We start from the raw sequence: 13,289 nt of genomic DNA on the forward strand, positions 1-13,289 counted from the left end.
ATAAGCACAGGGGAACTCAAACAAAAAATATTGCCAGGGGAAACATATAAGTGTTGGGGGACAGAATGAAGGAGTCACTAATTTCTAAGGACCTCTCAACCTTAAAAATGGTAATGGGCATGCTAGAGTCACGGTCTCTTCAGAAGGTAGATCCCAGTATTCCAGTTCCAACTTCCTGTGAAAGCCTCCTCACTAACAATAGAATTACCACATACAAATCATAGGTACAATCTGGGGACAGGAGAGGTCCAAGGACCAGTCCTGTCACTGCAGAGAGCTGGCAGCTGTGGGGGTAGTCTTGCTTTCCCCTGGATTCTCTGTTTCTACTGGCAACAGGGCCTGGCAGCCTCCCACACCCAGATCTTAGCAACTGTGGGAGCCCCTGGCAACGGCTGCCATGGCAACAAGACAGGGAACTAAGAATGGGCTAGGTGGGGGAGCACTTCCTCTGAAGTCTTCAGGATATGTGCAAGATAGGAGGCTCCCCTCCCATACACAGTCTGGGAGGGAACATGTGCTCCTGTCTAAACACCTCCTTAGTGGCACCCACCTCCACCCCAGCCCCCGGGGTTCCGGTTCCCTCAGGGTGAGAAAATGAGGGACACCTAGGGTTATGACGTCTCCATAAGGAGGGAGGGTGAATGCAAGTGTTCAGAACTGACACGATCACAGATTCATGCATACACTGGGCAGACATGATGTCAACATGTCAACATCCACGAAGCTGTTTGTCATGTCGATACAGACCTACACAGTCATTTAGTCACACATGTATACTAACACAAAATCACATACACAGCAAATAATACAGAATCAGGCACACTACCACACAAAAATATTGCACAGATATATTCTCACTTACAAATCACATTACAGATACAACAATAACTCCCAATCAGACTCAAACATCAAACAGATGCACTCACACATCCAGACATCTGTGAATATACAGAGTAACAGTTAACTTTGCTGAGCATTAACTACATACCAAGCGCAGAACTAGATGCATGTGTTACCTTAATTAACCTTCACAACAACTCAGTGAGGTACTATACCCGTTTTCTACACCCATTATACAAAGAAGGAAATGAGGCACAGATGTGGCAAGTCAACTCACAAGGTCAACATAGCCTACATTTTTACACCTATGGCACACTGTACACCCGGCTTCCTAACACACACCTGATACTTAGGGCAACAGGACACAGGGTGGCCATAGAGAACCCAGCAGACAATGGGGTCCATGTCATCAGCACCTGAAGGTATAGGTGCTACAACCGCCCCCCCCCCCCGCCCCAAGGTCTAAGCCCACAACATAGCGTCAGCAGGGACCAGGTAAGGCCCAGTGACTAAACTCTGCCTCCGTGTTGGCACAGGCAAGGCTGGAGGAGGCAAAATAGAACTGGAATAAGTAGAGCCACCCACAGCCCAGGCCCCCATGAGTCTGGAGGTGAGGGAGTGAGAGCCCCCGGATCTAAAGAGCCAGCACCAGTCCTGGGCCCCCTCACCGTACCATGCCCACCTCCTTGTCACACTGTTCCATTCCCTCATCATCCCATCTCCCCTCCCTTCTAGTCTTTGTTCCCCACTACTCCTTCCCTTCTCATCCCCCTTCCTTACCTCCCACCCTATCTCTCTTCCCCTCCTCTTCCCATCCCCCTCACCCCATCTTCCCTCCCTTCTCTCATTCCCCTCATGTCACCTCTTCTCCATCCTCCTCTTACCCCATTTCCTTTCTTTACTTCACAGCTCACACCCCTTTACACCTGAGACCGCCATGGTGAGTACTAGAAGGAAGGCAGATAATGGAGACTATGCAGACCTGACCTCAGGACCCCTTAGATCTCTCTCCTGCTCTGCTCTGAGGGCCAGGTACTGGTGTTCTCTAAGCCTCAGTTTCCAGCTCTATCCAGATTGTGTGAACTCATGGGTATCGGAACTGTTTCTGGGAAATGGCAAAGAAAGAGAGGTGAGAGCTTCTGCCCTGGCCCTTCTTTTGTCCTCAAACCCCCCAAGAACTCCTTTCCCCTCTTCACCCCCGGATTACCCCCTCCCCACCCCCGCTCCCTGTAGCACAGATGGGCCTGGGAGACAGTGACGTGGGCGCTAGGCACCGTGTCTGCTCAAGCGTCGGCTTCCGCTGGCTACCGCCTCCGCAGCCCTGCCTGCTCTGAACAGCGGGGACACTAGGGCTGAGATTTAATGGGGGGAAGGAGGGGGTTGGTATTGAGGTGGGAGATTCTGAGTGTGTTAAGGAAATCATGTGGAGCTGAGATGAAGGGTTAAGGGGGGAGCCAGGATTGGGGAGATCATGGGAGTCATAACAGATTAAGGCTACGATAAAACAGAAGATCATGGGGGGAAACAGGAGATATACCCAGCCAAGAAGAGGGGAAAGAAAGGGTGGGCTACAATTTGGGAACTCAAGAGGGAAGTGAGATGAAAGATTATAGAGAGAATGTTACTGAGGATTGTGGGGGTTGCTGGGGAGGGGCTGCTCATAAGGGAGGTGGTATTAGGGGATTATACAGAGGATGAAAAGGGGACTCAACGGGAATCGGGAATCGTGGAGGCGCTAAAATTGGGAAGAACTACCAGGTTACCAAGGAGAGAGGGGAAGCATGCTTAAATTCTGCATGCCTACTGGGTCTGTTTTGTTAGGTCACCTCAGGTCAGTGCCGGGTCAAGGTAAGGTAAAGCTAAATCAGGTCTGGTCGAGGTCAGTTTACAGTTCTGATGGAAGACAGGTAAGAAGGGGTGAACTTTTGACCCTGGTGGAGGGACTACACCTTCCAAAGTGCACTATTCGCTCCCCGACCCTCCTAAATGAAGAAAGGAAAGAATGCCGAGAGTCACCGCCAACTGGTAAGCAGTTTTCCTTTAAGGCTGTCTTTGACATTACACAGGTTCCAGAAGGTTCTCCCGGGATTTGAGCGGTGGCCAGTACGTCCCACCTTCTCAAACCCGAGATTGGACTAATATAGTTGCCCCCAGTCTCGGGTCTGAGCCCCACAGACCAACCAATAAAATCAAAGGGCGCGTGGAGTTGCCGCCCTCTGTCCCTTTCACCAATGACACGACGAGCTAGCGAAGAGGTGTGGTTGACTGATCCCAGAGCGCACCAATCAGACCGACACCAATCACTGCCTGGAATGTGTGCGCGTGTGGCCGGGTGACAGGGGCGGAGAATGGGCGGCTATCACCAAGGCACTCGCTGAAGGCTGTCCAATTACAAGGGAAGCTGAGTTGAGTGATGGGCAGACCGAGCAATGGGAGGCGCGGAGGCGGAGCCGTGGGGGCGGGTTCCCCGGCCCGCTGTCTGCGGCCGGCGGGCAGGCGACTCCTGTCCAGAGTGGAGGCGGCGGAGCCGGAGCCAGGGGAGGGGGCAGCGGCTGTCTGACGGACCGCGGTGGCGCCCGCAGCTCCTCACTGGTGAGGGCACCGAGCCAGGACTCAGGGGTCCCGGGAGCGGGGGCGTCGCGAAGCCAGTGGTCCTGGTGTCGGGGGGGGGGGGGGGGTGAGGGAGACTGGGGGGAGCTGGGACACTGAAGGCCCATCGTTTCTTCTGCCGTGGTGGTGCGGGGACTGGGGTCTGCAAGGTGCTCGATGTCTGCTACCCTCTAACAGCGGGCAGCCAGAGCCTGAGCTGGGGGGAGGGTCGGGCCGGGTCGGATTGGGTTCCGTGGGCGGAGGCGTTTCTGGGCCAGCCCAGCCTGTCAGCGCCGGTGACATCACCGACCACCCTCCCCCGCCCGAGCCCCCTCCCCTCCCTTCCTCTCCGCTCCTCTCGGTTCCTCGCGGCGCCTTTTGTCCCGGCCGAGCTCTGCTCTGCCCCGCCCCTCCCCGCCTATCTGCGAGGGAGGAGACTCCGGGTCAGTGACTTCATTGAGTAGGTTCTTGGGGATTGGGGTCGGATCCTCCCCGGAGAGAGAGGCGAGAGGAACTCACTGCCTCTCAGCCCCTCACAACCACACCTGGCACAGGTACACACGCTGCCACTCACAAGAGCACGCTTCCACTGCCAGCCTTACCGTCACACAGCCGTACAGCCATTCAGACATTGCTGCACCTGAGAGCAGGTGGCCGCCGGACCCTATTCCTTCATTCTCCACACCTGGGGATCAGGTCTAGCTCCTGCTGCACCGGACAGGCCTTGCTGGGCTAGTGCCTCTGAGAACCCGAGGAGGTGGCTTCCAGAGCTGCAGCTTTCCAAGCAGGCTCCGGTGGAGCGATCAGAGGTGAGGGGCTGGGCTGGGCATGTTTAAGCGCACAGTGCTCTCCTGCCCATCCCCAGCAGCACCCCCACTACAGGCCCGAGGAGCTTTCCGGAGCTTCCCACACTTCTGGGGAGAAGACTTCTTAGCCAGCTTGATGTTTAAAATTCAGCTGGAGCCCTTAAAACTTCGAGCGTGGACGCTGAATGGGTTTGTAAAGTTCCGGTAAGTCCCTCTGGAGAAGGGCACTCATATCCCTACCACATCAAATTCTCCACATCTCATCCCCCTTCATTGCCCACCATCATCCTCACCCCATCTGCATTACATGTAAGACCCTCCTACCTCACCCTTACATTTGAATGAATGGTACCCCTTATCATTCATCTCCTATACCAAACCCTTCAGGCATCCATCCGTTTTCCACAAATATCTCTTCCAATATTTCAACTCTCTTCATCTCTCTCTTTCAACCCATTGGTAACCCATTTTCCACCTCAGCCATTTCTATTTGTCATCCCTTGTCCCCTTCCACCAATACTTCATTTTCTGTATCAACCATCTCCCCTCCCTATACACTCCTTGCTATTTCTCATTTTTCATTCCTGCCTCAACATTAACATCCTCTTCATTCTTCTCCATCAAAGGCAGTGCCATGCCATGGGGCTCCTTTGTCATTCCAACACGTGGCTTGTGGGTATGGGGAGGGAGGGAAAGAGGGAGGAAAGGAGAAGGAAAAAGGCAGTCCCCAAAAGAGCTTGCCCTGTGTCTGTGGAGGCAAGAGAATTATAGGTCCAGAACGGTTATCAGGTGAGTGCCAGGAAGGAAGTTGGCCTCATGAAGAGGTAATACAGGGACAGCAAGAGGAGGGTGAGAGCATTGGCAAGCCGCTCCACTTGCCCTCTGCCTAGAAGCTGCTATGGTTTTCTGGGGGCATCCTCTTGGTGTACTAGGGTTCCTTCCCAGTCCTAGGGTGGGCAGAGAAGGCGTGGGCTGAGGCAGAGATGGCAGACCACCCCCAGTTCCCTCTCAGACGGCTTTTACCGTTGCTTCCGAAAATGGCTGCCCACCCCCAGATGCTCTTCTCTCACTCTTCCAACCCCAGCTTCCCCCACCAGGCGTGACATGCTGGTAGGGGGAGAAGGGGGAGTACCCGCCTTTATGGAGCCTTCTCTTCGTCACAGTGAGGTGACTCCCAGAGCCATGAGTCAACTCAGCCACCTGCAACAGGCCCTGTGGGGGCAGGAGCTAGGGCCATTGTCCCTGCCTTCCTGGGGCCTTAAGTACAGCCCTCACTCCTGCCAGGAAGCCCTGTATACCTCACTGAAGCTGTGAGAGGCAGAAAAGCAGACTTCAGCGGTGGTTGCCAGCCCAGGACATTGCTAGAAAGACTCTGGTTTTCTGGGCTTGGTAGGGGTTGGCCAAGCCTCTGAAGGGTTAGAGAATGGCTTCTGGCCATCTCCCCAAATAGCCCAACTACAGGAAAGTCCCCTTCCCTTCATATCCACCACAGAGACAGTGGTGAAGGGAGATTAGGGTGAAAGAATTAGAGCCCTGTGTTTCTCCCTAAAAAAAAAACCAAAAAAACAAAAAAACAAAAAAAAAACCCCTGGTGTCTGGCTTAGAAGGGACTATCAGAGGAGTGTGGACCTGGCCCTGGGTCAGATCCTGAACCACAGGGCAGGTGAGGAAGGACTGGTAGGGAAGGTATTAAGGAAATGGTAATTAGTGCCTAAGTGTTCTAACAACTGAGGTTTAAAAAGGCCCTACCCCCAGGATGGTTTTGTTCACTAACACTAGTGCTTAGGTGGCACAGACATGTCTTCATACACATTTTGTGTGCAGACACTGGGAAATAAGTAAAGGGAACTGTTGCCCTTGTTGGAGGAAGGACAGTGTCATCCCCCCCTGCTAATAAGAGAGCTAGAAACGGCAGTTTCCAAAGGCTGTGAGTCATTCTCTCATCTGTCACACGTGAGGCTTAGCATAGTCTGGAAAGCAGGGACAGGGAGGCCTGGGGTCTTCAATAGCAGAGAGGACTCCGGGCACCTACACCCTGACTCAGCCTAGCTGGCCAGGACAACTGGCTAAAGACCTAGGACTGTCCCTAGTCCTGGGCCACTGCCCCAGCTGCCCTTAGCCTGGGCACCATGCCTGAGACATGGCGTAAAAGACCACGATGCTCAGGTGACCTCACCCAGTACACTGATCTTCGCCAGCTTCTGTGTGTGAGCCTGTCAGTCCATGGTGCCACCTCACACGGCAGGGCCTCTCAGGGGTCCTCAGTCTAGCCCAAGGACCTGGGCTTTAGCTGAGCCCCTAATAGGCCACAGCCCCCAGCTTCCTGCTGGGAAAATCTAGGAGCTGAGGAAAGAATCACAGAATCCTAGAATGTCAGAGCTGAAAGAGACCATCTAGTCCAAACCTTTCATTTTACTGATGGGGAGACAGGGGCCTACAGAACAGGCATGACCTGCTGAAAGTCACACAGTGAGTCATTTAGGGATTGCAGGATCATCAGGAGCAGGGCTGGGTCAAAAGGGAATAGGAGCTTCAAGGACTGGCCCTGGGTTTCTTTCAGAAACAAGGAGACAAGTGCCGGTCCAGTGGCTGTGATGGGAAAGGATTATTACAAGATTCTTGGGATCCCATCGGGAGCCAACGAGGATGAGATCAAGAAAGCCTACCGGAAGATGGCCTTGAAGTACCACCCAGACAAGAACAAAGAACCCAATGCTGAGGAGAAGTTTAAGGAGATTGCAGAGGCCTACGACGTGCTGAGTGACCCTAAGAAACGAGGCCTGTATGACCAGTATGGGGAGGAAGGTAAGAGAGCAGTGCTCCAGGCTGATGCTGGCCCCCTGTCCTTGTGTGGGGTGCTGGGTGACCCAGTTCTTGTAGCACGGAACTGGAGGCTGAGGAGGGGTGATGGAGGCAAGTGTTCTCCGCACTGACACCCAGAGGAGAGTAGAGACCACCACTCCCCAGCCTTGGCTTACATAGTTCTCCCTGCCTCTCTCTGCCCCTCTCCCTCCTCAAATTCAGGCCCTAGGGACGTCTGAAGTCCGAACCAGAGGCTTTCCCCCTCCCTTTTTTCCCTCCCAGCCTTATTAGTCCTGCCTGAAGTCCCTGCTGCTTCATTGGCTGCTAGGGAAGGTTAGGGAAAAGGCGTGTGTGCCTTGGCTCTCTGAGGAGAGAGCATTTACATTCATCAGCATAAAAGTTTGGCCCTTAAGCAGCCCGGGAATTAACCACTGGAGCTCTGATATAGAGAGATGATTCTCTCCTTCCCTGCCACTTCAGGCCAGCAGGACAGAGAGGGAGCTTTGCCTCCCTGAGGAAGTGGAAGGGATCCAAGGATGGAAGGGGAACTGCTGCTGGCATCTTGCCCCCTCCCTGACGTAGCTGGTGGCCAGGCACAGGGTGGCAGGAAAGGCCCAAATAAAGCCTCTGAGAGGGTGGCCCCTCCCAGTACATCCCACAGGCATGATGTAGCTGCTAATTCTGGGCCTGCCCCTCAGGGCCGCCTGCCACCCGCCAGCCACAGGCACCTGTCAGGCTATATTAAGAGACATTGTCACAGCTGAGGACTCTCCTTCCTAAGAGGAACTGCCCTTCCTGCCCAACAGCATCTACCTTTCTTCCACATTCTCCTCCTCCCTCTCCCCACTCTAGCCACAAAATTAGATAGTCTGATGATATGTGCGTACCTGCTACAGAGTAGATAGGTGCTCAAAAGAATGTTCTTTTCCTCCCCTCCTTGCTATGTATCCCATGCCCCTATCCTCTGCACACCCCAGTCCTCCCAAACCCCTCTTCTTATTCTCCATGCACTAATTCCTTCAGGTCTTCCCTGCTCACCTACTAGACTTGCCAACTCCCAGATTCACAGGCATCTGCTAGAATCTTTGGTATTCTCTCAGCTAAGAAATTTGTCTCTCTGGGATGGAGGGGTGGGAACAGTAGGGCTGGGAAGAGGGAAGCAGTGCAGATACCATGCCCCCATGTGACCTGTCTAGGAATTGCACTCTTTTCTCCACTTGGCCTCACCTTTGTTAGCTGGAGAGCTACCCACAAACTTCATCCCTCCTGCATGACCAAGCCCAAGTGAAGGGCAAAGTTCAGCCTCTAAACCCAGACACTGGGTCCTAATGTCAATCTACATCCTAGGAGGTCTCCTAAGAATACAGCACAACCTTAAGGAGAAACCCAGGGGCCTGGGGCCTGGGTTAGGACAAGCGGCCTTGAAAATGTGGGTTATATTTCTGTCTGGCCTGCCCCTTCCCCAACAGCCAGCCAGAAGACTTGTGCACACAGACTTTGTGCACAACCCTGGCTAGGGACAAGTTGCTCCCAGCATGAAAAAGGGGGTGGTGGTGACACAACAGGAGTCCCTACAGAGAAATTACCCCCTCCTGTTGTTATCAGTCCAATATCCCTCTCTAACTGAGCTCTGCCAGGCTTCTTGAACTTACCTGGTAATCAGACCCTCAAGAAAAGAAAAGAACAGACCCTGAGTCTTAGGGGAGGGATGAAGAGGCAGCTGCCACAAGTCTCTGAACTGCCTGCCACTTGGCCTTTCTAATGAAACCCAAATCTGTTCTTGCAGTCCCAGGAAATAAGAAGCTAATTTAATTTAGGCTTAGACTTCCACAGCCAATTGAAATTCTAGATAAAAAGCCTCAAAGAAAAGGGCCCCTTCCCCTAGCCTGGGCCCCACCCCAGAGTCTATATATTCTAGAGAAATTCTCAGTGTTAACCGCTTCCCTAACTCCTCCCCACACCCCCTAACACCACCACTACCATCTCCCCATGAAGGTTGCCTCCCACAATCTGAGCTCCTTAGACAGGACCTGGCTCCAGAGAGAGCAGCTATGGCCATTACCTGCAGTGGGCCTGCTCGTTCATGCATTTTGGTTGCTTTGACATTAGGTATGGGGTATAGGACTTGGTGTTAAGTCCAAGAAGCTCTGTTCCCATTGTGTTCTATGTCTGTCCGGTGTGTGAATGGCACCCCTGGAGTTGTACAATAGTGTGAGCTCTGAGTGTGGAAACAAAGCTCTTAAAAACTTTAATGAAATAGCTCCTCATCTCCAAGCTAATGAGCTTTCCTGCTTTTTGGGTCCCTCTTGATTTCCCATTTGGATAGGAGTCAGAAAAAAAAAAAGGGGAACTATGGGTAGAAGCAGAATGAAAGCAGGCTTTCTCCTGGACTGTATCCCCACCTTATTTGGGACAGGTCACTTACTGGCTTCCTGTGTAGTCAAATCCTATCTGATTTTCCCTTGCTCTGTGTGTCTTTAGAGATAAACAAAGATTTGGGAGTCAAGTATGACTGTAGTGTGATCCCAAGCCGGCCACTCGAGGCTTTGTGAGACATGGGTACATGGAAGAGACTAGAGGACTACAAGTCCTGTTCTCCAAGTCTTCTACTTAGTTTTTCTATCTATTGTAACTCAGCCTCTTGAACCTCATGATGTGCTTTATTATCAAACATATAATTAAGAATAAAAATTAATCTTGTCAGAGGTTTTCTTACTCTATTAGGCTAGCCCTCTCTGTGGAAGAGCGGTGGCTTCTTTCTCTAGGCCCATGAACTGGGGGGTAGAGGGCAGGGGGTGGAGATTGGAGTGGGGCCAGGACCAGCCACACTATCCCTAACTTCTCCTCCCTCCAGGCCTGAAGACCGGCGGTGGTTCATCAGGTGGCTCCAGTGGCTCCTTTCACTACACCTTTCACGGGGACCCCCACGCCACCTTTGCCTCCTTCTTTGGTGGCTCCAACCCCTTCGATATCTTCTTTGCCAGCAGCCGTTCCACTAGACCCTTCAGTGGCTTTGACCCAGATGACATGGATGTGGATGAAGATGAGGATCCATTTGGCGCCTTTGGCCGCTTTGGCTTCAATGGGCTGAGTAGGGGCCCAAGGCGGGCCCCCGAACCACTATACCCTCGGCGCAAGGTGCAGGACCCACCTGTGGTACATGAGCTGCGGGTGTCCCTGGAGGAGATCTACCACGGCTCCACCAAGCGCATGAAGATCACAAGGCGGCGCCTCAACCCTGATGGGCGAACTGTGCGTACCGAGGACAAGATCCTGCACATTGTCATCAAGCGTGGCTGGAAGGAAGGTACCAAGATCACCTTCCCCAAAGAAGGTGATGCCACACCTGACAACATCCCTGCTGACATTGTCTTTGTGCTCAAAGACAAGCCCCACGCACACTTCCGTCGAGATGGCACCAATGTGCTCTACAGTGCCCTGATCAGCCTCAAGGAGGTAGGGCCTGGGTCAAGTTGTGTGTGTATGTGTTGGGGGCAGGGGAGAATAATGGGGACATTCTTTCCTCACTTCAATCTTTTCCTCCCTTCCCACTCAACCCCCCATTTTCCTCACTCTCTACCTCATTTTCCCCAGGCGCTGTGTGGCTGCACTGTGAACATTCCCACTATTGATGGCCGGGTGATCCCATTACCCTGCAATGACGTCATCAAGCCAGGCACCGTGAAGAGACTCCGTGGGGAGGGCCTTCCTTTCCCCAAGGTGCCCACCCAGCGAGGAGACCTCATTGTCGAGTTCAAAGTTCGCTTCCCAGACAGATTAACACCACAGACACGACAGATCCTTAAGCAGCACCTACCCTGTTCCTAGGCTCTGCCCCAGCCAGCCCAGAGTCTACCACAGCAATACCCCCTACACTCACCCACTCAATGTGCACCCAGCTTGATGTCCACTGGACACTGGCAACTTTTTCTAAAATGCAAAAAAAAAAAAAAAAAAAAAAAAGCCACTGGATTTCAGGAAAATGTTCCTGTCCCTGACCCCTTTCAGAGCTGGGCTGCCTTGGGGAAGTGGGTGGGAGGTGGGGAGAGCTAGCCCAGGCCAGGGGTCAATTTTCATGTCACTAGTTTCGAATCCAGTTCCCACTCCAGTGGCTGGAGAGTGACCTGAGTGCTACTTGAAGATACAGAGATTCCTTGCTTGTCCATGCCTGTAAATAGCATGTCCTCTTACCCCTCTCAGCTTTGCTAATACATCTCCTCTCCCTTCTCTCCAGCTTCCTCCCAGTGGCAGAGGAAGAAGATAGAAAGGACACTGCTTTCACACCCCAGCCCCACCCCTAGGTCCACAGTGTCTAAGGTTAATGCACACATATTCATACACACGAAGCACTCACCTAGAGCTGTGCCTCTCCAGAATTAAGAAGGGAAGGTCCGTAACCCATGAACCGGGCCACTGAGCACGAGACACTTTTCATTAGGGCCGGGAAGGTGAATGGGGGCTTGGCAGCCTCCCTGAGAGCCCCCCACACTACCCAGATCTCCCTGCTGCTCTCAGGAGTTTGCAGGGGTGGAGGGAGGGGAAGAGGGCCTGCTGTATTAAGGCTAAGAGGTAGGGGGCAGGGTCCATCCCCCAGCCTTCATCAGGAAGGGAAAGGGCTTTGGGGTCAGATGACAGCTATTCCCCACCAAGAGATTCAGGGTCACAGGTTTCTCCCCACACCTCTGAACTCAGGGCCTAGCCACCCTCAAACTTCCAAATCCCATTTTTGTGATACGTGAAGCTACTTATTTCTTACCCTTCATGGAGGCTGTGTGGGGAATTTCTAGCCCTTTAATGCCTGTGTGACCCCACCCCACTCCCACAATTGTATAAAGGTCAAGTAGTGAAGGAGCTAGGGGAAGACTGCTTCAGCCAGGTCCTGGGGTGGGGTCTTTAGGTTTTCTCACTTTGACAAGCCCCTGAATGTTTTTATAGTAGTTTTTTTGTATTTTTTTGTAATGACAGTATTATGGAAAAAAAAATAAAGTATTTTAAAAATAAGGCATCTGAGCAGGAGCAATGAACCTGGGATGGGGGCAGGTGTGAAGTGCCACTCAACTTCCCTCCAGGGCCCTGGTTACCTCTGAGAACTCCAGGCGGTTCTTCAATATAAGGTGGAGCTGACTCCTTCCTCTAAGCCTAGGCTCATGGGATTTCTAATTTTTTTTTAATGTTTATTTATTTTTGAGAGAGAGAATGTGAGAAGGGGAGGGGAGGAGAGAGAGGGAGACACAGAATCTGAAGCAGAGTCCAGGCTCAGAGCCTGATGTGGGGTTTGAACTCATGAATGGTGAGATCATGACCTGAGCTGGAGTTGGACACTTAACCACCTGAGCCACCCAGGCTCCCCAAGGCTCATGAGATTTCTAAAACATATACCCCAAACACAACAGAGACAGAAGATACCACTCAGCTATTAGCAGAAACAAATCTATTTAGAATGAATAAATATCCTTTGTTGGATATTTGAAGGATATGCAAGCATGAGAACTAATAATTTTCTCTACATAGACTGGAATTTTCTTTTGAGAAAAATTGTCCTCCTGGGAGGCAATGGAGGGAAGACTTTCTGGCTAACTAGAAGAGATACATCCCCAAAGACAGAGCCTGGGGCAGTGGAAAGAGTGGCTTGAGGTACTTGGCATCTTTGGCCCACGCTGACAGGGCCTGGCTGGGGATGCAGGCTTCCTGAAAGGCAGGAGCACTGTTGCTGATCCTTAAATCTTACAACTTTCTGGGGATATCTGTCCTTGTCTCTGAAATATCTATCCCTGCTGAGACAACTCTGATAGGGCCTGCATGATACATTTGTTACTTTCCTTGGACTGGGTAAGGAGGAGCCCTATAGTCACAGAAATGCCCATCTGTAGGCTATGCCTGGGCCTAGACTTTCTACTGGTGCTGACTTTCCTCCATGCCTGAGCCCCAGATCCTTCTCTAAGATCAAGCCCACAAGAACCATGCCCTCCTGAGCTTCAGTGTCCTCAGTGCCATGAAGGCATCTCTGCCTTCACCTGGGCCTGGGCTCCATACAGAGGCTAACACCAACTACGCTTTAAGAGGGAACTTCTGCCCTTGATTTTCTCCTGGGACAATGCCAGTGAGGGAAAAAAGCTCCTCATCATTTTACCTAAAGTACTTTGGTGAGGAGCCTATTCCTTCCAGTGAAGAAATCAAGGGTTCTTGCTCACAAGAGTGTCTGCTAATTTCCTGGCCCCAGGTGGGAGATCCCCAATCCTGCATCTTCTACTC

General features: G+C 52.3%; 1 protein-coding gene across 4 annotated transcripts; it reads left to right on the forward strand.

Moving 5' to 3' along the window:
- The first annotated feature begins 2,527 nt into the window (after positions 1–2,527).
- On the forward strand, positions 2,528–11,066 carry DNAJB5 (DnaJ heat shock protein family (Hsp40) member B5). Of its 4 annotated transcripts, none has more exons than XM_042913212.1 (4): positions 2,528–2,865; positions 6,796–7,040; positions 9,892–10,493; positions 10,632–11,066. In XM_042913212.1, exons 2-4 carry the CDS (start codon positions 6,830–6,832, stop codon positions 10,863–10,865), a joined length of 1,047 nt encoding a protein of 348 aa, XP_042769146.1. In that variant the 5' UTR covers positions 2,528–2,865; positions 6,796–6,829; the 3' UTR covers positions 10,866–11,066. The 4 variants fall into 4 exon arrangements, with proteins under 4 accessions (XP_042769146.1, XP_042769144.1, XP_042769145.1 ...); XM_042913210.1 differs by lacking the exon at positions 2,528–2,865 and adding an exon at positions 3,322–3,432; XM_042913211.1 differs by lacking the exon at positions 2,528–2,865 and adding an exon at positions 3,905–4,238.
- The last annotated feature ends 2,223 nt before the right edge of the window (positions 11,067–13,289 follow it).

The sequence above is a fragment of the Panthera leo genome, chromosome D4, assembly GCF_018350215.1.
Source record: "Panthera leo isolate Ple1 chromosome D4, P.leo_Ple1_pat1.1, whole genome shotgun sequence".
Taxonomy (NCBI): Eukaryota; Metazoa; Chordata; class Mammalia; order Carnivora; family Felidae; genus Panthera; species Panthera leo.

Bases quoted from the DNA above. Each gene is read 5' to 3' on its own strand.
- DNAJB5 (XM_042913213.1), top strand. From the start codon at position 4,258: ATGTTTAAGCGCACAGTGCTCTCCTGCCCATCCCCAGCAGCACCCCCA. The intron at 4,440-6,795 runs GTAAGTCCCTCT...GGTTTCTTTCAG, and splicing joins AATGGGTTTGTAAAGTTCCG to AAACAAGGAGACAAGTGCCG. The intron at 7,041-9,891 runs GTAAGAGAGCAG...TCCTCCCTCCAG, and splicing joins TGACCAGTATGGGGAGGAAG to GCCTGAAGACCGGCGGTGGT.